We start from the raw sequence: 27,088 nt of genomic DNA, 5'->3' as shown, positions 1-27,088 counted from the left end.
AGAATAGCACCAATGATGGGTTTAAACGACTTATTCAGCTCACACTATATTTGTTCATTTAGTTACTCTGTCAAATGGAGGTCAATGGTTGTCAGCAGCAAAGAAAAAATAAAAAATAACCAGATTTTACAGGATTAAAGGCTTTGTCACTGTGTTGACACTTCTAAGACACTTGATTTGATATTTTGCATTCAGCAATTTATAAGCTCTGCAACAAAATTTTTTTAGTTGTCGTATTCAGAATCTCTCCTCATTATCCAGAAAAAAAAACGGTTACACTTTACTTTAACTTTTCTACATAAGACTGACATGACACTGTCATGAACGTGTCATAAAACATTATAAACAAGTCATAAACGTTTATGACATAACTCTTTTGTAGTAAGTCTCATTCGGTTTTGTCATGACACGTTATTAGGGTTATGGTCAGTGTTCATGTGTCATGACTGTGTCATGACAGTGTCATGTGAGTGTCATGTATTCATGACAGTGTCATGTCACTCTTATGTAGAAAACTTAAAGTAAAGTGTTACCAAAAAACTTAGAATTGATGAGTTTAATGAGCTTTTTGTTCACTTCCAGCCGACAAGAAGCGCTGCAAGAAGAAGAAGATGCTATGTTATGTTGGCACGTGCCTCACACAGATGACCTCTGGTTAAATCCCCAACCGCCACATGCTCTGAGGTGTGCTGTAAAGCCTGAGATCATCAAACTAATGCCGTACCATAACATGCAAATGACCACTGGTTCAATACCCGTCAGTGGTAGTCAGTAATGGTGCGTAAACCCTATGGACTGTGAAATGGACACTGTGCCTTCTACTCCTCGAGTAATTGTGGGAGGAAATCGGTTTGGCACTGATGGCAATGAGGGTTGTGACCCATATCATTATCTTCATCGTGGCTGTGTTTATCATTGTCTGCATCATCATCATCATCATCATCATTAGCTCCACCTGCTTACATCACCTGTCCAATACACAGTCTGGGGCCTGGTGATGGTATTTAATGGTACGTGCAGCCCCTTTGTGTCATAAACTTCTTTCCATATAAAGACATTCTAATTACCTCACCTGGGAGCAGGAAATAGCTTCCACCAGAAGATTAATCTCCAACAAGCTACAATAGAATGTCCAAGTGTTCTGTTTAACTGCCAGATAAGAGGTGGTTTAATTCGAATCTAAATTGAAGCATAAAAATAGAAAGGAAGGTGGGGAAAATGAACTTGTTTTGGAGGGAAAGGAATTGGAATTGATTAAAACGTTACACAAAATGGGAACGCAATGGAGTTGAGGGTGCTGACCTCAATCTAATCCTGTGCTAATTGCTGAGGGAATGGAGGAATTGGCCGTGTAAGGGTTTGAGAAGGGTTGTTACAAAAGCTTTTGAGCAGTCTTGATCTAACCCTAACCAGTGAGTGGCTGTGCAAGGCCAGAAGGATTTATGTAAAATATGCTGCTGATGTTTTCAGTGTCTGCTGCTTTTGCTGAGGCACTCTGTCTTAGTGCAGAAGAACAGCTGGTGTGGGTGGATGAGTAGATGAGTTTATGTGAGTGTGCTGCATGCGTGACCTTACATACCAACTAGTACAGGAGAGAAAGCAGCAGAGTGCTGCTGAGGCAAAAAGGGGACTGCAACCACTTACACACACAATCACAAACACACACCTCTCTGAGCCAGAGAACATAGGGCGAATAACAAAAGGCTGGCAATTCTGCTTCGAATTGGGGGCCAGCTGGGGCACAGTGACATGGTGGATATTTCACTCTCGGACTGCACTACCCTCTATTAAACTAACTTATGGAGTCATTTAAGGTGGCTCTGGAGAAGGAATCAGGAGAAAAAAGGACAGAGAGAAAAAGGAGCCTGTGAAAAGCAGTGAAACTCTGTCTCTCTGTCCCACTCTAACCAGTCCACTCTGCCTCTCTGTCCCAATGTTTGTTTATTTATTCAGGATCATCATTAGATCCTGCATCGGGCAATGCAATAATTAATATGCACATTGCAATACATCATAAACAATACAGAATAGGAAATTATAAGAGAGAAATTAAACATAAACAATATCATTTCATAACACAACTCATGATAATAACAAAATACACACATAAGACAAAGTCAGACACATAGATGGGACTGCTCCACCACTGCAGTCATAGCGCATTCCATACATTCATGTTTAACACTTTTTTAAGAAGACAGCTACACCAACATGCTATCGTCACATAACATCTCTTTCACCATCTTAGGACACTTCTCACAAATGAACCCACCTTTTATATTTTGTTAAACCTCAACCAATGTAGTTTCTGTGCCTGCTCAACTTCTCAACAATGAATAGATATGTCTTAACTAAACTTTTAAATCATTTTACTGTCTTCTTGTGTAATTTGTTTAGGTAGCACATTTCATTCTTGCATTGCTCTATACATGACCATTTGTTTAATAGTATTTGTTGCTTTTGGTAGTAGTAAACCTAAGTTAAGTTACCTCTTGTGGCATGTCTAGTTGCATAGTCCTGTCTAACTAAAAGATACCTTATTATACCAAAAGATGGTTTATTTGTTACAAGAATAGTCCTAAAAAATACACATAATAGAGTAGACTATTTTTTTATACAGATAACCAACCTAAACATTTGTGCATTGCAACATTTGTTCTATATCCACACCTGAGTGCTATACGCGCTGCTCTGTTTTATACCATTAACAATTTTGTTATCTTTTTCTTGAGTTGCATTAGACTGTAGTCAAGATTAGACAATATTAAAGCTTGAATTATCACCTTCGTTGAGCTTTGTGACAAATATGGTGCACATCTTTTGACAACAGAAATATCACTTCCTATCTTAACAACCATCTTATTTATATGCTTTGTCCATGTCCATTTGCTATCTATAATCACTCCTAGAAGTTTGGTCTCATGGACCTGTTCAACAGATATATAATTTAAACAAGGTTTCAGGTCAGGTTGATTAATATGAGTATAATGTGAACATAATATCATGCTTTTTGTCTTTGAAACATTAAGAACTAGGGTTGTGTTTAACTCACGAGATGTAGGTGACGACATGTAAATAGTTGAATCATCCGCATACATCGAAATACTGACCTTATTTAAAACACTTGGTAAATCATTTGTGAAAATAGTGTATAACAGAGGCCCGAGACAACTGCCCTGGGGCACTCCACAGCTCACCGCTCTAACATCCAAGAGGCTACCATTAAAAAAGACTAGTTGTTGCCTGTTTGTTAAATAGTTCTTCCTCCATAATATTGCAGACTGAGAGAAACCATAACATTCTGTTTTTTCAATAATAAATTACGTTCAATAATATCAAACGGTACTGTAAAATCGAGCATGATAGCACCCACTAGTTTCTTTCAATGTCTCTCAGCCAGTCATCAGTCATATGAGGTAGGGTGGTAGCAACTGAGTCAACCTGTCCCACTTTAACCAGTCCACTCTGTCTCTCTGTCCCACTTTAACCAGTGCACTCTGGTCTCTCTGTCCCACTATAACCAGTCCACTCTGTCTCTCTGTCCCACTATAACCAGTCCACGCTGTCTCTCTGTCCCACTTTAACCAGTCCACTCTGTCTCTCTGTCCCACTATAACACCTTTACAAGTGTCAGCTGAGTGGAAGTGTCACCTCTCTGCAGCTCATATCAGCAGCTGCTGATTTACCTTCTTTCTTTTGTTTGTTTTTCACAGTTTATCAGGACTTTTTCATGTGACTTTCCTTTTAACTCCGTAACTTTTGTGATACAAAGTACCAATTTTAAGTACACAAAACAACTGTGTTACATTAACAAGACTGATGGATAATTTCACATCTAGATAGTATAAATATTGGATTTTTGGTATTAAGTGATTAATCGTTTGGTCTATAAAATGTCAGAAAATCGCGATAGAAAGTATGCCAATTGCAGTCTAAAACACAAGATATTTAACTTGATATAAAACATAACACGATCTTCACATTTGAGAAGCTGGAAAGATCATATATTTGGCTTTGTTTCTTAAAAGATGACTTGATCAAAATGATCAGTAATAATCAAAATTGTTGGTGATTATTTTCTTCCGATCAGCTACAGAATTAACAGACTACTTGTTTAAACACTATTCATAACACACAGCAATCTATCAAATCCTATCACAAGACAAGAACGTTGCTACTGGACTATTGTGCCAAAAAAAAAGTTTTTTACATTCAATGCTATGTTGTGAAATTTCACACTTTCTACAATATCTGCGCATGGCATCTACTATATGGTTAAGGTGAGGGGAGTATTGTGATTATGGGAAATAAACAATGCTTAAAAGAGAGCTACACCGATTTAACTTGCATGTCTAACACGGTTTACAAAAAGATTTTTGTTATGCTATTAGCAGGTAATATAGCCTCGAGCAGAGATGAGGAGTGGGCAGAGGCTTGGTAAACTCACTTCTTTCTAACTCCACCCCCCAGATTATCTTTATTATTGACATCAATTGAGTCAATTCATCAGACTTCCCGCAGCTCCTTCTGGAGCCAAAAAAGGCTTTTTACAACTTTTCTCATATAATGCGGCAGTGCTCTACACCTAAAACAATGTATTGATTATCCAAAATGTATATTAATTTATCCTCATTAGATTGTTTAATCACTTTTCAAAACGCAGTCTGTTTATAAAACCCAATCACCAGAGAAGAACATCATTATTGGACGATTCTGCAACACACCAGATTATGGCCAATGACAATGGCCAAAATCCTGATACTGTGTGCAAGGTAAGTTCTCTCTGCGGTTGCTATTCTATTCTCCTGTCATCATCCCTTTCCTGCAGTTTAGTCTCTGTTGCTGCTTATCAGTTTACTGGCCGGCAGGCATGTCGTCTGGCTCCACTCTCACAACAGCAACTAATGTCTTCGTCCCACGTAACGTGACACTGTGCTGCATTCTCCGTCACGGCATACACAGCATGTACACACCCACACGTACACACTCACACAAACTCCAAACAGAGAAAAATGGCTAGAATAACCTGTCCCCTTCAGAGAACTAATGATTCCAAAATAAACCTGAGGGAGATCACGATGATGTAAGAAAAGGGAGCTGTTTGGCCATCTGTGGACTCGATCTTCAGACGGAAGATGTCAGCACAGCAAAACATAAAAAACACGTACTCCACAGAGGGGCAGTTGGCGAAGTCGGGGCAACTGAGCTTGTTTATCCTCAAGGAGACTTGAGTTACAGTGGCTGAAGGAGCCTCAAATACACCCTTTCTACTGCGAAACATACTGCAGCAGCATCCCTTATCTCTCCTATAAACGATATAGAGGTCAGTGCATACAGCTTTTTTTTTTTTATAGATTGACTCAGGTGTGATGCATGTCCTTTACATTTTTGTCCGTGGTACGATGTATGTGACCTGTGAGGCTCTGCTCTGATCTCTGTTCAGGTCCTGGCTCCCTGCTTTGGAGTTGCAGGCCAGATGAGACCATCCATCAGAAGGGGGGAAGATCCTCACCCTGCTGACTCCTCCCCCCCCCCCTCTTCATGCTGCGTGGAGCTCCACTGAGCCTCTACCATCTGCCTGCTTCAGGCATGCTTTACTCCTTCAACAGTCACTAAGCACTGCTTAAAGAGGAAGATTTAAATAAATTAAATTCAAATTATCCAGTGGTTGTTTTATTTGAATAAAATGGATACCCTAGAAGTAACCAGCTGCTTGCTTGGTACTAAAGACTTTATAGCTCTCCCACTATGGCACACAGTGGTATTTTTTCTTATTATTATTGAGTCTTCCCAGGTGACGCACTCACTGACAGGTATGACTAATATGCATGTTCATTTCTTGATTAATGTAATTGAGTCATTGTTTGGTTTAATGTCAGAAAATGGTAAAAATAAAAAAGTATTGTGTCGTAATTTTTTTTAAACAATACCCAGCCCTATACCCAAACAGCCCAAAATGAAATCCAAATGTCTTGTGTGTCATCCAAAACCCAAAGAGATCTATTTTACTACCAGAGAAGATAAAAACAACCAGGAAATATGAACAATTTGATCCAAAACTTATTGAATTCTTTGGCATGATTTGTTAAAATACTGACCTGATTAATCAAGTATCAATCAATTATTGTTTCTGTTAGTTCACCATCAATTTACTGTATACTATGTAAAATACTAAAACCAAACCCAAATCAGAAAACCTAAAGATGCATTATTGATATAAAAAACAACAACAACACTAATATAGTTCACGGCAGTTCGTGAAATGGTCACATTATTTTTAATCTATTTAGTCGTGTACACGGACACGTTTATCTCATTTTTTTCGTGGTGCTCAGCACGTAGAAGAACGGGGAAAGGAAACGTGACACGCGGGACACAATCCCCGGTCTCCTTGGTGAAAGTCCTGTATTGTTTGACCCGTCCCCCCCCCCCCCCCCAACCAACCTCACTATGCAGATTTTTGGACTTACATACTACTCACTACCGTAGCCGCTCTTAATCCATTAGTTTAAAAAAAACGTGCTGAGCACCACGAAAAAAACGAGATAAACGTGTCCGTGAACACGAATCAGTAGATTAAATAACGTGACCACTTCACTAACTGCCGTGAGACTGGGTTGCATAGTTACACCCTTTAAAGTTCTGTGTTAAATAGAAGTCGTATGCATTCAGACACGGAGCAACATTGTGATTTTGGCCTCTTAAATCCAATATTCCCTCTTCTTTTAGCTCCTTTTTCAGTTTCCACCAACACCTTGCTGCCAAATGCTTCTCTATGTTCACCTAGCCGCTAACTTTGCCTGGCTGCCATTTGGTAACGTACAGATAGCAAACACTGGGTTTATCGGCGTTTTTCCCCCCTGAAAACAGCTGCCTACTGCTGCTGGAGACCAGGCTGACAAGAACACAGTACAGTTGCCATAAAACCAAAAAGAATTAGCTAAAAGTGAAAAAAAGAAAGGAAAGTAAGAATGTTCAGTAGAGCTGAGGGAAACTGTAGAGTCTGGTGATAATTCTCTGTGGGATTTGATTCATTGTTACAGTAATATTAAAATACTGATTAGTGCAGCTTTAAACAGAGTTGCTGACTCTACAACCTGAATAGCTACGTGGAACTGAATCAAACAGAGACTGCAAACTACACTGACACGTAACACATCACTGCCTCTTCTTTGTGAGGTGGAGAAAAAGTGATGTACCTCCAAGAATAAGATGTAAGGGAAGGCAGGCTTATCTTGCAGAAGTGTGCAGAAAAACTCCCTTTGATTTTCTCTCTGCATTACTCACTACAGCTATTACCCTTGTTCCATTATAGCACAGCGTGAAATCTGTTCCTGTTCCCTATACAGTCCCTGTAGCCTACATGACGGATGCACAAGGTCTCTATTTTGAAAAGCTTTATGAATGTAATATAAAGGAATTTTACACTGTCACTTCACAAGTGTTATGTAAAAGGATTTTAAAATCTAAAGTGAAGGCTTCAAATTAGACATACCGTCCTACGCATAGTGGTTCTTAAATTGGTTTAGCAACCAAATCCAAGGAAACAATGAAGAGATTTCAAAGTGCATGGGGGTCAGTTTAGAAAACAGCCCTCTTTATTACTATTACTTTGTCCTTGTCTTCCTCCCTGCACCTATCTGTTCTCCGCAGTCGGTGACCTAGGAAAGAACTCATCCATCTTGAGAGTTTGATCCTGTCCCACTGTGCGCTTCCTGTCATTTCATGCCTCGCGGGGGGGGGGGTGACTGAATGTCCTGGAGTGTGGGACCATGAGACTGCTCTAAACCCAGAGCCATCTGGCTACGCTACATTTCCCAAAATCATACAATTTGAGTTGCACTTTGCCTTTCCCTCTGGTCTGCCTTATATTTGCTATGTTTTTCTTTGGCTTTTTTTTTCATGCTCTCTCTAACGCTGGCAATTACTGTAAAAATATCAATAAACTTCACAGCTCTGTAACTTAATTTCTGCATACGTCTCCTCTTCTGCTTTCTCCCTCTTCATTTAAGTGCTCCAAGTTATGTCTGCAGGGCTAAGAAACATCACAGGATTGGAAGACCATCTGGTTGTCAAATTCCCCCAAAACATATATTTTCCTCTGTTTTGCGCTGCCTTCTGTCTTCAGAGCCTTATCTTCTCCTCCTTTCAGTGCCCCGTCATCCACTTTTTGACCAGAGAGGGGGTCAAGGCTCAATCTCAGAAGTGGTTCCCACTAGAAATGAGCTGTGAGATGTTTTTTATTAGTTTTGATGACAAGCTAAGCAGTCCATTTTTCTCTCATTCTCCAGCTGATGAGCTTTTAGAGTGGCTCCGCTGCTTTCCTAGCCTATTACTGTAAGACCAGCTGCCTGCTTCCCAAAAACAAAATGAGTTTGATCTGACTTTCTATCTCCCTCCCACACTCCTTTTATTAGGGGTGACTTGGTCTTGTTTAAAGGAGGAAAACGGATGGCCGTATGTCCACTTTGGTAATCTACTATGATAACAAAACATGGCAAGAAGACAGCAGTTCCTAAGAACTGGAGCTATATGTGGATATGAGATGGAGGATGTCCATGCTACAGGGATTCGGTTGAATTGATGTTTTCAAAACATACACATCTGGGTGCTGCTGATTAGTGCACAGGGTTATCCAACTATGGGATGAATTGTTTTTTGGATTAAAGAAGTAATTAACTACAGCTGTAGCTGTTCATGGCAGTTTGGAAGCTAATCCTGTTTAATATTTTAGTAAAGCTGTATTACATCAACTTGTTGGCTATGGTCGAGGAAGATGGGGATTCTGATTGGCTACTCCATAGCCTGATAGGTATTCTTCCAGTAAGCTGACAGTCCATGCCAAGACCAACATTTATGACAATGATTGAAATTGTTGGCCTGGAATTGCCTATAAGCTACTTGTTTCTTTTTCTTTTTTTCATTTGATAGGACAGATGAAGACAGGAAAGGGGGTGTAAAGAACAGGGCGATGACATGCAGCAAAGGGCTGGTATTGGTAGGGTTGGATTCCAATCCGGGCTGCTGGGGTACGGACTGAGCCTTGGAACATGGGGAGCTCAACCAGGTGAGTTACGAAGGCGCCCCAAGCTACTTATTTCTAAAAGAGCTTATGAAACCACACCCCCACCCTTAAAAAGAATAGGGGTTTAACTATATATCGATCTGGATCCATATATATCGATTCAGTCCTCAACGATCCAATATTATCGACACAAAATCAAATTTATCGATACATATCATCACCTTTATTTTGAAGTTCCCACTTTATGTTATTCTTTTTATTTAAAAAAATATGTTGTTTTTAATTTAAATGTCTTGCAGAGCTCAGTAATGAACTTATTAAATCATATTTTAGTTGCTTTTTTTAAATATATATAGATGTAACTGATTGTGTTAAATGGGCTTATGTGTCATCTCATATTGGTCACAGGCCCCTGAATTGAATTGAATCGTATTGGGCAGACTTTGGGATATCAGTAAATATAGTATCGTGGGCCCCCGGATGGCTCGGTTGGTAGAGCAGGCGCCCATATATGGAGGTTTACTCCTCGACGCAGCGGGCCCGGGTTCGACTCCGACCTGTGGTCCTTTGCTGCATGTCATTCCCCCCTGTCTCTCTCCCCTTTCATTTCTTCAGCTGTCCTGTCAATAAAGGCCTAAAAATGCCCAAGAAAATAATCTTTAAATATTGTATCGTTGTCCTAAGAATTTATATAATACCATATCGTGATAAAATGTGTAATTTGCACCTACAGTCTGACGTTGACAAAAATCGGTTTATGAACTTAAGTATGGAACACTCAATGGGGGCGAAAAGTGCACATTACTGTCTTTCACAGCATGACGACACACTATCATTAAAGTGCTCATATTATGCTCATTTTCAGGTTCATAATTGTATTTAGAGGTTATATCAGAATAGGTTTACATGGTTTAATTTTCCAAAAAACACCATATTTTTGTTCTACTGCACATTGCTGCAGCTCCTTTTTTCACCCTGTGTGTTGAGCTCTCTGTTTTAGCTACAGAGTGAGACATCTCACTTCTGTTCCATCTTTGTTGGGAGTCGCACATGCGTAGTAGCTAGGTAAGGACTACTAGCCAGTCAGAAGCAGAGTATGATGGCGTGCCATGCTAGCAGCTTGCCGAGCATTATAACGTGTGTTCCAAAGTGACCACGTTTGTCTCTGAAGTAAAGGCTGGACTACAATAGAGCTGTTTGGAGCAGTTGGTGAACAGTGTTTCCTGTTGGAGATGGTAAGTCCCTTTGGGGTGGACTTTGTCGCTTTGTAAACCTATAACGTGCACAAAAGAGATATATAACACGATAAAGGAAAGGGAAAAAGCCAAAAAGCATAATATGAGCACTTTAATACATGGAGCAGGATGGGGCAGTGCGGTACATCACAGACATGAAGTGCAGGAGGACTATTTTAGCCCACCTCATCAATCATTCAAACAAGCCACTGTATAGACAGACGTGTCAGATGATCAGCTGATGGATGGGTGGACAGAAAGACAGGAAGGCAGACGATGGCAGCCAGCCAGAGAGAGGTCCATTATGAACAACTATGGAAAGTCTTGAATATATCATGGGAACAAGTCTGACTCAACTTGTTATTAATGGATTGTACAGTACAAGCCAGGTCAGGAGATGAGTACAGGGAAGGCAGCAAACAGGTGCAGCGCACAGTCTGTCCTTGTCTAACTCATCTATAAACCATCAACAGCCTCCCATAATCTACGGTATCCGTTTAAATATTTTACTATCCATACACAGTGCTGCTCTGCACTGCTTACTGTCAGGGATTTTAACTTGCGCCGGTGTATACATCTTTTTTCATGATTTATTTGGTGCCCAGGTACACTCTCAATATCCTTTCAAAGAGTGTAATCCAAGGTTTTCCCAGGACAGCAGGCACACACACACTCTCTCTATCACAGCTGTGTATGATAGGTGGAGGTGGAAGATTTATATACAGGTGTAAAAATTATTTAGGTCTGATATTACTGGTTGATCTAGATAAACTATAAAGGGTTCACATGAGGGTTTTAATGCACATTTTGGGTAGAAATCGTGTCTAAATCTCGCTGTAAGCCTGCTGGACTCAGATCAGATCAGATTTTTCCTTCTGCTTTGTCAGTGTCAAACCTCATCTTCTTAATACGCTCCAAGACATTCATTCATTTCGAAAAACACACTACCACTAACGACACAAGAACACGTGGTGAAATATAAATACTCTTTATTTGAGAAAAATATCATGATACATATTTCACATACAGCGTACACACAATTTCCATATGTGATATGTCACTGTATACTGTCACAGACCTTTACATCTTACGGGAACCATCATGGTGTTGACATGACATTTAATGGATAGGTAGACTTTAAAGGTCCAGTGTGTGGGAATTTCTCCAATCTAGCGTTGAGATCATATATCGCAATCAACTCTCTCGCGCCACGCAGTTCAAAGTACGTATTACAGCTACGGTGGCCTTCACGCTTCAAAAAGCCGGTCTCTTGCTCTTTTCAATATCCTATAATATAGGAGAAGAAGACTCCTGTTCCTGAAATTTGGATTTTGAATGGTCCTCCATGATTCCTTCTACAAACTTGCCGGGGCCGGGAAGCCACGATACCCATTAGCAGCATTAGCAGCACCTGGGAGTTTATCATGTGACAGCAAAAACGCAAAAGGTGGAGCAGTACGTCCCTTACCGGCTAACGTATTTCAAGATGGAGCATGAATATGGAGCGTCTACCCCAGTTCATGCGAATGCAAATGTAAAATTTCAAGCCAAATGGAATACTTAATAATTGATGGTGGAGGTAAATATTCATGAAAAAGGAGAAGTTTTTTGAACGGGCAACACCGATTTTGATAATGAACAACTAAACACATTACACACTGGACCTTTAAAATACTTGAAAAGGCAACACTTACTTTTTGGTTGTAGTTTTGGTTTCACAGATCCTGTAAATACATTACACGAAGAAACATCAAACTAAAAGTCACACAAATGTTTTCATGGACTCTGTTTTTGTCATAACTGATAATTAATAAATTGTTTATATGCTACAGGGAATATATATCTTGCATCTGTTAGAAGTAACAGTCTCTCCCTCCTCAGAAATGACAAGCAATCTATTTCTTAGGTAAGTATGTTTACCATAATGTGAATTTGGTGGAGCGATTATCACAACCGGGCAGTGTGTGTGTTAATCTGTGCTATTGCCCTTGAAAAGAAAACGCTACAGGGATATACAGCACATATGTTAAACTAAATCCAGTGAGGGTGCTGTTTGTCTACCGAGAGAGACAATAAAAAGATACACATCTGGTGATAAGACCATATAGAATACAGAAATAATGCAATTTCAAAACAACTGTGTTATGCAGGAGATAAGACACATGCATCTTCCAGTACAGTGGTTTCCAGATGTAATGTCAGATAACTGGCATGCATATCCACACGGCGTGAATGACAACACAGAAGGTCACAGAACAATAAAGCTCGCAGTCGGTGACGCATATCAGAAAAGTCGATCAGCAACCTGGACACTTCTATAAATGTAATTTTGACCGATCCCAAAAATATTTGAGATGTTACAGCACCAGCAGAAATACACTTATGAATGCAAAGACTCCTACATAATGTGGCACAGTGAGGTGCATCCATCAAACACATAATCCCAAAACATTCCAACATTCCCTCTGAGTAAGGTTTGTTATTTTCATACATACACATATATGGCATAAATTGATATCTATTAATTATGAGATCTATTAAAAAAAACAGAATGAAGTGCTTTTCCTTTGAGATTGTATTAGTTTCTCTATTGGCCTGAAACCTTATAATGCCTTACAATGATTGGTAATAACACTTTAGATGAAGTGAGTAACCTAAAAACAATAATTTTGGGAACATACATTTATTCGTTATTCCTCGTTAGATGGGAAGATCAATAACACTCTTGTGTCTGACAGTTAGCTTAGCATAAAGACTGGAAACTTGTGGTAACAGCTAGCCTGGCTCTGGATAAAGCTAACAAAACCTACCAACCTGCACCTCTGAAGCTAAAGCTTTACACAGAGCCAGGCTTGCTATTTACCCATTTCCAGACCTTATGCTAAGCTAAGCTAACTGACTGCTGGCTACAGACATGAAAGTGGTATTGATCTTCTGATCTAACTTTCTGCAAGAAAGCCAAACAAGTCTAGCCTGACAAGCCAGACCCACAACAAGATGTTGGGTCTGGGAACTCACCATTGGCAGGGCTCAATCCAAGGGGCGGGATCAACGGTTGTCTTTCAAATTCCCTCTGCACGCAGAAAGGGAAGTTGATAGATTAAACTTTTGCCGTATCCGGTCGGCAGAACTCCCACACAAACCTTACTTTTATAAGAATGACTTCAGTGCCGCTGTTTGTTCTTTTCCCAAAGAAAAGCTTAATTCTAAGTCTTCCAGAAGACCGCTGTTCCCAGCAGCAGCAGCCATAAGCCCGCCCACCGATGTGATTGACCTGACCAGAGTTTGGTTTTTCCAGCTCGCAAGCCAATGGAGAGTGCCTAGACCTCCCTGGCTGCAAATTAAATTTGCTGTCGCTAGGGTGCATCTAGATTTCTACGCTAACAAAAGTCAGCAATTCCGAAAGTGTCGAACTAGTGCAAACGGAGTTAAAACGTGACCTTGACATTGACACATGAACCCTAACCCTAACCCTAACCCTAACCCTAACTCTAACCCTAACCATAACCTTGTCATGAAAAAAACCGAAAGACACTTAATGACAGTAACGTTATGTCATAAACGTTTATGACTTGTTTATAATGTTTATGACACGTTCATGACAGTGTCACGCTACTCTTATGTAGATACCTTCAAGTAAAGCGTAACCCAAAATTTTTACCTATATTTTACATGCTGACACTGAGAATAATACTAAATTCCACTGAGATGCAATTCTGCTACCTTTAGAAATGTTATCCTATGGCTGAGGCATGCTGGATCCAGGAAGAGGCTGTCTGCATGATGCAGTGGGTAACTTCAACAGGATGTTTACTGAGGAGAAACTACAAACACAGAGCCAGACGGGCAAAAACTGGCTGCTAAGTTGTAAAGGTGACCGGAAGTTTTAATAAGCAGGTAGAGTAGTTTTGCTACCTAATTACATCATGCCTATGGGGGAAGTAAAAAGAAACCTGCGCTGACTACAAATCAGCTGCTGCTACTGATCTGTTTCATCCTGCGGTGCTTTTGGTGAAAGAACCACAGCTCGCCTTGAGAGGCTATCTTTTTTAATTAGTGTTTTGATTATAAACAGAAATGGACATTTTTGAATTTTGGATGGTTGGAATGGATAAATCAGGTTTTAATGTTTCTGTCCTCTGTAAGAAAGGGAAAATAAATACTCTCATTTTATAGGACTGTATGAAAACTTTTAGCTAAAGGCAGGGTAGGAAGTGCTCTTTCATTAATTCTTTTCACACTGGATTTATATATATATTTTTAGCCATCCCTGGATATAGTTAATAATTACATAAATAACTATATATCCTCAGGTATTATGTAGGTTATATGATGGGAAATACTATATATAGTTATACTTAAGTTACAACGTCCTCTTTATACAGTCCCTTAAGGTACATTTCTTCAGGACTAAACCAATTCTGACCTGGTTACATTTTATATACTGTAAGTATTTGATGCTTAGGAGTCAAAAAGTGGGCGATGGGTGTGTATCAATGAAAGATCCAGCATAAATAAATTTATATTCATGCTGATCATGTTGATTTAACAGATACTTATCCACAATGCTTATGAGTAATTCTTTCCCTGTTACTGTCTCAAAGAACAAGAGTGCATTTTGAAAAAAAACAAAGAGACATCACAAAATCAGCAGTAATGGGACGAGGACTTATGTGCTGAAAATGCCACAAAGTTCAGTAATATTGTGTCCTTTGGTGTCTACAAACAATTCTGTGACTGAGGTACAGTGCAAAGCATCGCAGCACTTTTCGTTGTCTTTCACATACTTTGTGGTAGACCTGTATCGCTTGGCAATTAAGCCACAAAGCAGAGTCATAACACAAAGATTGATGTCCTATGTAGTTACCATTACTTGGTGTACGCACTGTCGGCTTTGCTAAGTGCTGGAGGCCAACGGCAAAAATGTATTTTGGCTGCATGCCACACCCAAACACACACGCACACACACAATGTACATGCATCAAAGAGTCCAGTGAGGTGTGGAGTGTGAAGTGGGAGACTCATCAGTCAGGCAGTAGTTGCTACAGCTGCCAGTACAGCAGCACAGAACCGCTGTTAGTGAGCTGCCAATGTGAGTGATGTTTCCCTCTCACAGTTTCCATGTCCACTGCACTTTCAGGATGCAGGTCATGTTCAACAGAGAACAAATAAATAGTATAAAATGCTAAAAATTCACCAAACTGCTGCCTTATCTTAATAACAATGTAAAGCCAAAAGTGTGGCTATAAGTGCTTGACTGAAAATGCTTAGTAGTTTGTTCAAGGCTACAACTATTTGCTTAATTGCACTTGAAGGTACATTGTTTGGGCCCGCATGATACCCATATGCAGAATACTTTGAAAAAAGGGCGAACACAAAAAAAAAAAGACAACTTAATCTATGTTGACTTTGGTTTTCTCTGTTTCCTTGATGCTAAATGTCTTTCATGATATTCCATCAACTTTGCAGTTGATTTTATTAAAAAGCCTTGCATGATCAGACTCGTTAAAACGTAGACACCGCCCAAAGCAACAGCCACGGTCAACCTAACTTGACCCGTGTGTCTTGGCTGTAGAAAAGGACTTGCAGCAGGATGGCCACATCGATTAGGATCTGGACTGAACCGCAAACCCAGAACTGAGCCGGGCTTTCGTTCATCACAAAGTAGGTGGTCTTGAAGATGTCTCCGGCCGTCCACAGCAGCACCATCTTCACACTGTAGTAATGGAGACACAGAGAGACACAGTGAAGATGTGAGGACAGAGAGAATTAAGGAGTTTTCGCTTAACCAACATTTGTGGAAAAAGATATAGACTGTACAGAGGTGGAAACAGCTAGTCGGGCTTTGTTCAAAGGTAACAAAAGGATTTGGGGGTGGGGGTTGGGGGGTTAGTGCACGGAAGCATGGAAGGGAGGGAGAGAGGACGGGATGAGGAGGAGGGAAGGGCGAGCTAGCCTCGTTTTGTTTGAAAATACTTCGAACGTCAACAAGAAGTGCCGTCACCCAACATCACTTAAAGCACCTGTGTTTATTTATCGCAAGTAATATCGTTATTGTGATATTCAACAATGTTATCGCATATCGGATATTTTCCTCACTTGACAAAGCCAAGTTGTTGACTCTGTCGAAGCTGTTTCCAGTCTTTATGCTAAGCTAAGCTAACAGTCTGCTGGCTTTAGCTACGTTTACATACAGACATAAGACCGGTATCAATCTTCTCATCTAACTTTGGGCAAAAAGCGGATAAGTGTATGTTTTATTGTATTTTTTTCAAACCCTTTATTTTTTTTTACTTTTACAATTTGCAATTTGGAGCAATTTTCCTGCTAATGATATTCACAAAAAAAAAAAGAAAAAAGTAGTGCTGTCAAACGATTAAAATATTTAATCGCGATTAATCGCATTAATGTCATAGTTAACTCGCAATTAATTGCAATTAATCGCACATTTTTATCTATTCTAAATGTCCCTTGATTTCTTTTTGTCCCATTTTTTTCTCATTGTAATGCTCTTATCAACATGGAAAAGTGGATCGGCTTGCTGTGTGCTTTTGTCGCCTGGCTTTGACGAGGGGGCGGAGAATTGGCATCAGCTGTGTGCTCAGCCATCAGCTGTGAGCTTGGCCATCAGCTGTGTGCTCGGCCATCAGCTGTGAGCTTGGCCATCAGCTGCGCATTAATATTAAAATCCTCAAAGGGAGGAGCCTCAACAACTGCCCGAAAGCACGGTAGCGTTATATGGTGGAGCGAGATAGAGAGAGAGTGAAGGGAGGGAGCGCCCAGCGGCGTTAGAACAAAGCACGGTAGAGAGAGATAGAGAGAGACTGAGAGAGATCAATATTTAGAACATTGGAAAAATCAAACAAAAACACAAAGTAGACTAAATTGTTATTTGACTCTTAACAGAGAATATAAATTGGCTGAATATCTGCACACTGTCAGAGATCTAAAGCAGAGACGGGTCCTGACTAAATACAGGCTCAGTGACCACCAACTGGCCGTAGAGACGGGAAGACTCAGGCAGACATGGCTGCCCAGAGAGGAATGTATATGTGCTCACTGCTCAACAGGGGAGATAGAAACAGAGATGCACTTCCTCCTCCACTGTGAAAAATTCTCTTCACTAAGAGACTTACACTTTGGAAAAATAGCCAACAAAATAGCAAATTTCTCAATGTTAACATCAGAAGAGAAGCTGGTAGTTTTCCTAGGAGAAGGGACAGCAGCCCCACTGGCAGCTAAATATGTATCTGCCTGCCACAACCTGAGAGACTCCCCACTATAAGATTGTACAAAACTGTTAAGTATTACATTGTGTTATGTAATTGTTTTGTAATGTAGTATGTTGTATGTTTATTACACTGTATAGAATATATGTGACACCTACTGTATGTATTTAATATGTGATATGTACTATATGCATTTTCTGTAAACTGCTTTGGCAACAACATGTTTTTTGTTCATGCCAATAAAGCAAATTGAATTGAAAAAAATAGAATTTAAAGAGAGACCAAAGACCGGCTTTGGAGAGACTGAAGAGAGAGAGCGCCCAGCGGCGCTACAACAAAGACGTGAATCAGAGAAATAAAACGTGTTTTAACCGATTCATCTCTAGAAATGCAACTGTAGCAAGCATGTCACTATCACTAACGTTATCCACATTTACACGCAACAAAGGATATATCCAGCTTCAAAAAAGTTGCTATGGAGACGATACACAGTGTTGAGTTCAGTTGACAGTTGAGTTGAGTTCCGTTGCTCTGATTGGTTGTAGGTCTATCCAATGAATGCAGAGGCATTTTCTTTCCTGGTTTGGTTGGAACACGCCCCATAATCACAGCCCAATGAAGCGGTTTCAGACTCACATTCTGACTAGAATCTGAGTAGGACCACGTCAGGCTAAGTTGTTGCAACAGCATGTAAAAAAAACTACAAAGTTTGCCAAGCCAAAAAGAACGTTAATCTCGCGATACAAAAATTTACTTCGTTAGAAAAGGTTTGTGTTAACGCCGTTAATAACGCGTTTAACTGACAGCACAAAAAAAAGTAAAAGAAGTGCAGAAAAAATAATGCCCCCTTTTTTTAAAGGAACACGCCAACTTATTGGGAATTTAGCTTATTCACCGTAACCCCCAGAGTTAGACAAGTCGATACATACCCTTCTCATCTCCTTGCGTGCTGTAAAGCTGTCTGACGGATCCAGCGGCATCAGCCCATAACAGAACAGGCAGGTGAATGGTTCCAGTAACCCTACTGCTCGAATAAGTGACAAAATAACTCCAACACGTTCCTATTTACATGTTGTGATTAGATTAGAAGTGCGTGTGTTACAAAAACGTACATGATTGACGCATCTTCTAACCGTAAACAAACCGGAACTATATTCTCAGGCGGAAGAATATAGTACTTGGGCGGAGTGATATGCTCGCAGCAAGCCTGTCTGAGAATATAGTTCCCGGTTTGTTTACGGTTAGAAGATGGCTGTGTCTCATGTTACGTTGTTTTTTGTACACGCCAGACTCTACAAATCACAACATGTAAACAGGAACATGTTGGTGTTATTTTGTCACTTTTGTCACAATTCGGAGCAGTAGGCTAGTTGGAACCAGTTACCTGCAGGATCTGTGCTAGGCTAAGCTAATGCTGGAGCCATCAGACAGCGTTACAGCACGCACGGAGATGAGAAGGGTATGTATCGACTTGTCTTACTCTGGGGGTTACGGTGAATAAGTTAAATTCCCAATAAGTCGGCGTGTTCCTTTAGCTGATTTCTGAAAGCAGCTTGATTTAGTTCCTGCTGTAAAAGAAACAGCAGGGAGGCAGTACAAATCTAAGAACAGGGCACAGTTTGGCCTAAACTACCAATCGATCCCACGCAAATGGAGCCAGTGGAAAAAAAGAGACACACAAAGATTGCCTGTCTAAAAGACACAGAGGCTGAGAAGATACTTATCATCTGCCAAGCCAGCAGCCCGATGCCAACCCTGAAGGAGTCCTCTGAAACGTTATCACTACTTCTTGTCCACTTCTTCTTCTTCACTCATCACTTTCTAGTTTGTCTTCATCTATCATCCGTTTTTCTTTCTGTGCTAATACCCCCCTTCACCATTCTTCTTCTCTCTCTACTCGTTAACTATCCCGTTTCTCAGTCTCTGCCCTCACTCCTACTCTCTGCACCCTTCCCACAGGAATGAATGTAATATGAGTTTATTCTTGTTCTTAGGGCTGACTGGGCCTGGGGACAGAGCAGGGCCATCAGTCATCAATGAGACATCTACTGTAAGGGTCTCAGAAAGGGGGAGAGGGAGAAGGGAACAGAGAGAGACGGAGACAGAGGGCCTGCAGAGGACAGCATTTATCTAGCATGCAGTGAGAGAGACAGGGTGAAGACAACAAAACCTCCAGAGAGAACGAGCGGGACCTCTGCGAGAAAAACATGGATGATGAGTGCGTATGGGGGTAGAGGCAGCCTAATGACTGTGGGGACAGCTGTCCTGTGCTATCCTTGAGCTGTCCTTGCAGAGTCATGTCAAACTCCCAACTCTCCCTGGGCTCCCTTCAGGCCCCGATGAGAGACCCAAACATTTGCAGGGAAAGAACCCTGCCCTGGCATGGAAACCAGGGCATTATTATTCAACTTATCCGGGAATGTATTAAATAATAGACACTGCATGTGGAGTTGAAATGTTATTAACAGCCCAGACTGATGCAGGCTGCAAACACGGGCTGTGTTTGGTAGTTAAACTCACAGCTGTTACAAGACATGGGACAGTCAAGCTGCACATCTGGACACCTTCATATGCAATAATCTCCACACTGACACGCTTATGAATTGAGTCATTACCTGTCACAAAATGGACTGATCTGCACTGGGAAGTCAAACTGAAATCCAAAATAATTTTTGCTAAGAAATCAGTATTTATATCCTTGGTGTTATTTTCTTTTTTTTATAGTCAAAATCATGATTACCAAAAAGAAGAAATTTAAGTTCATTTATTTTGTATTTTTTGGTTCACAATGACAATGTTGGTCGTTATAATTTGGTTGGTCCAGTATCTGTGAGGGCGGGCACTAAAAATAGTTTGTTATACCCTCTTACGTTCCAATAGACAACTTTGATTTTGTGATTCTGTGACTCTGTACGGTATTACTCCATGTTGTGATTCGACGAGGTAACACTGTCACCCTAGCCTGGTTGACACCAGACCCTTCTCAGTTGTAACTGAGAGAGGTTCTGGGAAAGGTTCATTGACAGTTCATTTCCAAAGGGGCGTCACCAACGGACGCCGCTCAAATGCCTCTGGGTGCAATTGGATAGTCCTTCAACCAATCAGATCAACGGTCCGGGTGACGCTGCGCTTCGGTAGCCGTCATGTTGAATGTAAACAAAAAGCTGCTCGCCGTCGCTGCGCTAAATCGTCACGTGAAGCCCGCCTCAACGGTTGTGATTGTGGTAAAGCCCGCCTCAGCGGTTGTGATTGGTGTAAAGCCCGCCTCAGCTGTTGTGATTGGTGCCTCGTTTTTGGGGACATTGGAAATGGGTTTGAATGGGCTCTTCTCCAGACTGACTTGCAGAGCAAATCTCAAATTTGCTGGAAGTTCGTCAGGGTTTACCCAGGCTACTGTCACCCCAACGGGACCCATGAAAGAATAAACAAAAGCTAGGCTAACTAGCTGCACTTTCTAAATGGAGCTTCCCCTTCCCAAGTGTCTGATGTCAGTCATGAGAAACGTCCACCCACAGACCCTGTTTCCACTAAAAAATGTGCACAATGGCTGTAATCATTTGTATGATTATTATATATATACTTTTCCTTAGTCTTACATTACCAGACCTTCCTCCACAGAGCTGAGGATGAGGGTCTGGCAAGTCGACACAGCATTCTGCCTCTGCAAAATACCCTCGGGAAGGAACTTGTTTTGGTGGAATGTGTGTACGTTCAAAAGTTGTTTTATTCGTGCAACAGAAAACTCAGATTGGACAGATAGTCTAGCTAGCTGTATAGATTTACCCTGCAGAGATCTGAGGAGCAGTTACCCATAGTCCTCAGAAATCCACCGGAGTTTAAAATTTCAAACACAAAGAAAGCTGAACGTGAGGGACATCCGGACAAAAATGAGGGACATCCGGCGGCATTTCCAGCGACACCTGAACAATCCCGGAAATTAAACGTTGTCGATATATAGACTTGCTTTTCGTTACACAAAAAGAACAACACTATGCTCAAGTTGAATTGATTAGCAAGAAAAAACAGCCTTGATCAGCGCACTAAGGGGGTGTTCTGCTACACTTTACTTGGTGGGTGACTAACAATGACCAGTAGCTTATGGAGGCTTATGTTAGATAACGTTAGCACACTTATATTGCTGTATAAAAGACATGAGACTGAGCTTCCTGTGGCTCTGCATGGCTAACTGAGAAAGCTTTTCTGTTGTTTTAGCGGTCTGTATCGTGTCTTGTTGACTTCTGTCTGTATAGTTTAACCAGTACTAATGTCTCGCTGCTTCCTGCTGCTCTGGTCTATAACCATCTGGCCAAAGGACTACAGTTGAAAATTAGCCAGCTGGCTAACACAGAAATGTTGATTAATGTGTGTTGTCCTTTATAAATAAAGAATCAGAATCAGTCAATTTGATCGTCTTTGGGACATTGTTTTATTAACCCTCATCCTGTAATTGCCACTTGTTCCTACAGTGGCCTTAGTATTAATACAGCAAATATTTGACTGATGGATTGATTTAAACACATCTACCCTGAATGTGAGATATATAAAAAAAAGCCAACAAGACAAAGCCAATCTGCTTCTGTCAACACACAGCTCCCTGCCTCTTCCCTCTGTGGTCATCCTACATCCAATTTAACCACCTCAGGCTTTAGCAAGAGTCAAAGGCTGACCAAGGTGCGCTTGTTTAGAGCACATCTGGGTCTCACTGATATGTTCTGCTCCCCTAACAATTTAAACCTTCAGGGTAAACACAACGCTAATTTAAAATCGTCATGCTTTTACTTCTCTCTCTCTTTGAGCTGCCGGCCTCCCTCAGGGGAAACCCTTGCTTTTTGTACCACTGAAGATTTTTTGTTCCTCAGAGAGCACCCTTCACTGAACTTCAGACTTCTTATTTCATCTCTCTCCTCATCTTTTCCTTTCACTGCAGCACTTTTTTTCTTTTCCCCGTTGTCCCCGCTCAACTGTCATCTTTACTTTTATTGCCTCGGTCATCCCTTTATGCCGCTCCTCTCTTCTCCATAAAAGGGAATGAAGTTAGTCACTTTTATCGGCTTCTACTGCGAACCGCGATAAGTGGAAGTCAAATAATAAGTAGTTGCATTTTTAAGCTAGCTGGTTGGAACAAATTCTTAAAAATAAAACTCCTAATGAGGTAAAAATAGTGTCATTTTGTATTCAAAATTCAAGCTTGTTTGAACACGGGAAAAAACATTTAATACACAAACGCAATAAAAAAAGCATGCCACGTACTCCAGCGGGGAGTGTTCATAAACTAGCCAACGCAATTGTCTTCGCTTACGCACAATAGAGAAAATGAGCGAGGCCTGCTGAACAAATGTTTGGCGAAACCAACTGAGCGGTGTTGTGTCGAAGCATCCTGCATCCTGTTGCTAGCTCAACATTAACTTGTCACTCAGGTAAGGCAGCGCAGCAGAAATTAAATTTAGTTGAACTTTTAGTTAAAGACCTCATGTTAAGATCATTTTCAGGTTCATAATTGTATTTAGAGGTTATATCAGAATAGGTTTACATAGTTTCATTTTCAAAAAACACCATATTTTTGTTGTACTGTAAATTGCTGCAGCTCCTCTTTTCACTCTGTGTGTTGAGCTCTCTGTTTTAGCTACAGAGTGAGGCATCTCACTTCTGTTCCACATGTGCAGTAGCTAGGTAAGGACTACTATCCAGCCAGAAGGAAAGTATGAGGGCGTGTCCTGACAGTACCTAGGTAAGGACTACTAGCCAGTCAGAAGCAGAGTATGAGGGCGTGCCCTGACAGTTATCTAGGTAAGGTCTACTAGCCAGTCAGAAGCAGAGTATGAGGGCATGCCATGCTAGCAGCTAGGCGAGTATTATAACGTGTGTTACAAAGTGACCACGTTTGTCTCTGAAGTAAAGGCTGGACTACAATAGAGCTGTTTGGAGCAGTTGGTGAACAGTGTTTTCTGTTGGAGATGGTAAGTCCCTTTGGGCTGGACTTTGGGCTTTTTCACTTTGAAAACCTACAACATGCACAAAAAAGATATATAACACAATAAAGGAAAGGGAAAAAGCCAAAAAGCATAATATGAGCACTTTAAAAATCAGCGCAGAGCTTTTTGGCTCGCACAGACACTCTCCCCATTGGAAATAATGGCTTTTCTCTATGTGATGTCGAACGTGTGCGTTTAACGTGAAAGTCCTGTTCAACCTTGATTTCTTAAAAGAGTGACATCCCTGAAACTGGTTGGTCCATTTTTGACTTGACTTTGTGAAGAAAATAAATCTTGTGACAGAAGTTGACTGAATGCAGCCATGTCCTCTGTTGCGGGAAATATAAAGTAAGTCTGAGTAAAGACAGCCAAAAATCTCAGGACATGGCTACCCTATTAAAGATATTTTCATATTTGGTGGTGGTTAATTTGCATGATATGAGTAGTAGAATACGAATAAGATAGCCTGCACATGCACACAAAGCTGGTTAGAGTTGCAAATCAGTGAATAATGGTGACGAGGAGGAAGAAGATATACAAAAAAGAGAAATGTTGCATCTACAAATATGAGGGGAGATTTTTAATTCAGTGCCTCCACTGACATTTTTGTTTTCTAATTTCACATACTTTTACAACATTGTCTCTTGTGTCCCTCTCTACAGCCCTCCCAACTTAGTTTATTCTTTATCCTCCTCTCAGCCTCTGACTTTCTCTGCAACCCTCTCTGCCTAACCTTCCCTCCCCTCCCTTGCCCTCCTAAATTCTCTGCTCCCCCCTTCGGCTAATTTCTTTGCTCAAGAGACGGCAAACACCATTAACGAGGATGAGTCATTAACTATGTAATTAAGGGGGGGGTCATCTGTAGAAAAGCAGTCTCTGCAGCCGTGCAGCAGAATGGAGACAAAATGCCAGTTTGAGGTCGTTCATCTCTGGCAGGAACACACATTTACAGTACACACACACACACACACACACACACACACACACACACATTGTCATGCTAGTCTCATGTAGCTCCGTCTGGAAGAGATACCATTAATCGAGGGACTTGTGCCTCAGTTGACAGGTGATGAAAGACACAGAACACACAACTGAACTTGGTTTAGAGTGAGGCTTTGAGAGTCCACAGGGAGAAGGAGTTATAATGCTATTGATTGAGAATATTGACTGACTGACTACCTCAGCCTCACACACACACACACACACACACATCAGCAAGCATGGGCGCCAGTTTGCTTTAACTTGCACAAAGACACATGGACATGCAGAGAAACAGAAAATGCAAACCATTTTCTTCATGTTCTCACCAAAGCTCACACACACACACACACACACACACACACACACACACACACACACACACACACACACACACACACAGTAGAACTACTTCACTACTCTACTTAAGTACTAAAAGGCTGTATCTGTACTGTACTGGAGTATTATTTTTTTTCTCCTACTTCTACCACTTTTACTTGAGTACATATATTCGATGAATTAAATACTTTTACTCCGATACATTTTTTATGTGCTGCATCGTTACTCGTTACTGTTGTGAATTCCTCATGCTAAGGAGACTGTGTAGGTTGTGTGTAGTTACGGCTACGTTAGTTACGGCTACGTCAGTTACTTACGCTAATTACGTACAAGATCGCGTAGTGTTTCTTTTCATTACTGTTGCCCGTTCAGAAGTCAGAGACGATGTAAGTTTGTACTCTTTCTATTTAGCTATTATTGCAGCAGATTAAGCTATTCCTGAGATGTTTCAGTCTGCAATGAATACTGAATGTTAATCGTTTGCAAAATTACGAATCCCACTATGGCGACGCCAAGACCAAGACATAGTGGTCAGGGGATAGGACCTGAACAAATCAGGTTAGGTTATCTTGTGTAAGCATGGACGCCTAGCCAATAGTAGCTATTGAAGGACAGGTCTTGGCGTGGCCATAGTGGGGGAAAAAATATCGCTAACAGTTTGACCCTGTGATGCAAAACTGCTAGTTTATCTGTATTTTGATAGCGTGCTAAATTTCCTGTTCATCACACGTTACTAGCTAGTGTGTGATAACATTTTTGGGGCTTGAATCGTTACTGTGCTGGAGAGGATGTTCATTGTACTTGCACAGTGTGGTAATTGCACATTTTATTTCAGTATTTGTTATTTTTAATATAATATAATATATTTAATATTTGTTCATTCCTTTGGCTACAGCCTTAGGCTAAACATTTGAAATAATATAAACAATATGATATTCAAACTTTTTGACTGCTTTCTTTAATAACTAAATAACACAATACTTGTACTTTTACTTTCAGTACTTGAGTAGTAGATTTTAAAATAAACTACTTGCAATACTTAAGTACAAAAAATGTTGAATACTTTAGTACTTCTACTTAAGTGTGGTGCTTAAAGAGCACTTCAACTTCTACTCAAGTCACTGTTTTTCATAGAGCACTTGTACTTTTACTAAAGTCTGGGTCTCTAGTACTTTATACACATCTGCTCACGACTCATTTCCACTCAGTCTTATTGATTACTACTGACCTGACACCTTCATCTGACCAAGTGGCAGGAGACGAGAGAGGAAAGGGTGAAATGGTGAACTGAGTACTTCAGGGATGGAAAGAAAAAAGAAGGGGGCTAGGAGATGGATGATGAAGGTAAAAGGAAAATGATGAGAGATGGATGGCAATGCAGTCGGACAGGGCGGACGATTAATCTAGAGAGCGCTGAGAAACGAAGCCACTCTGATAGTTTGAGAGTAACAGGACAGGGGAGAATGATGGAGGAAGGGGGGTCTGATTGCATGGTGTGATGGCTGTGCCGTATGTGGGCCAGGCAGTAATTGTGCTGTGTATTGAACGAGTGCTGTCAGGCCAGCTGTTAGCTACTCTAAGCGGCTGGAGTGGACAAGTGGAACACTACTACAGGAAACAGGGCTGAGTGACATTTAGAAAGAGAGACAGAGACAGGGGAGAGGGAGAATTTAAAGGACATGAGCACGGTGTGTGCAGTTTAGTAATTTCACGGCCCAAATATGAGCAAAGTTGCCTGATACATGTTAAAATGTCACTCAGCGAAACAGCGTCTTATGGCAGGTCTAAAATAACTATAAAGCTCATCAAATTGTAAATCAGTGCTTAGTTCCTTTACAACTGTTAAAATCAATTATACTTGGGAGGCGTGCCGTGCACCAATCCACTAGCCTGAGAGCCAGACGAATCTGTGAGCTAATTTCATTTGCATTTCATTCGGCTTCGCTTCCTCTGGCAGATACACCTGCCGCTCCTCACATACAGACAGATTTCTAGCCAGCCAGGCCCTGGACGGACCAATCATAACCTTCTATCTCACAGCTGTGGGGTTAAGACAATAAGAATGTTGTGCTCGCCGAACGTAGTTACCGAACGTAACTGGCATACTGCGTCCAGCGCAACGTACCAGGCTTTCATAACTCAGGCCAAACTGTCAAACTAGGCGCTACTGGTCAAATATTAATCAATATTCTTTCACTGTATTGCCTATTTCTCATTTCAGATGTTTCCAGAAACACATCTTTGTGTACTTTCTAGCTGTCATTTTAGAAAGTTTGCTGCCCAGGCAGCCATTTTAATTTGAAAACCGAC

At 40.8% G+C, this 27,088-nt stretch overlaps 1 protein-coding gene across 5 annotated transcripts in view; it reads right to left on the bottom strand.

The window, feature by feature from the left end:
* Window positions 1-11,772: 11,772 nt before the first annotated feature.
* si:dkey-246g23.2 (solute carrier family 66 member 2) overlaps window positions 11,773-27,088 on the bottom strand; it is a 91,504-nt gene continuing 76,188 nt past the window's right edge. For all 5 annotated transcript variants that reach the window (XM_039808255.1, XM_039808257.1, XM_039808256.1 and 2 more), the window contains exon 5: window positions 11,773-15,976. In XM_039808255.1, coding sequence (XP_039664189.1) covers window positions 15,802-15,976 — 175 coding nt within the window. In that variant the 3' untranslated portion in view covers window positions 11,773-15,801. The remainder of the gene's footprint in view (window positions 15,977-27,088) is intronic.

This window comes from Perca fluviatilis, chromosome 8 (genome assembly GCF_010015445.1).
Source record: "Perca fluviatilis chromosome 8, GENO_Pfluv_1.0, whole genome shotgun sequence".
NCBI classification, from domain to species: Eukaryota; Metazoa; Chordata; class Actinopteri; order Perciformes; family Percidae; genus Perca; species Perca fluviatilis.
Note: the sequence above shows the minus strand (reverse complement) of the source record. Positions and strands in the feature narration are given on the sequence as shown.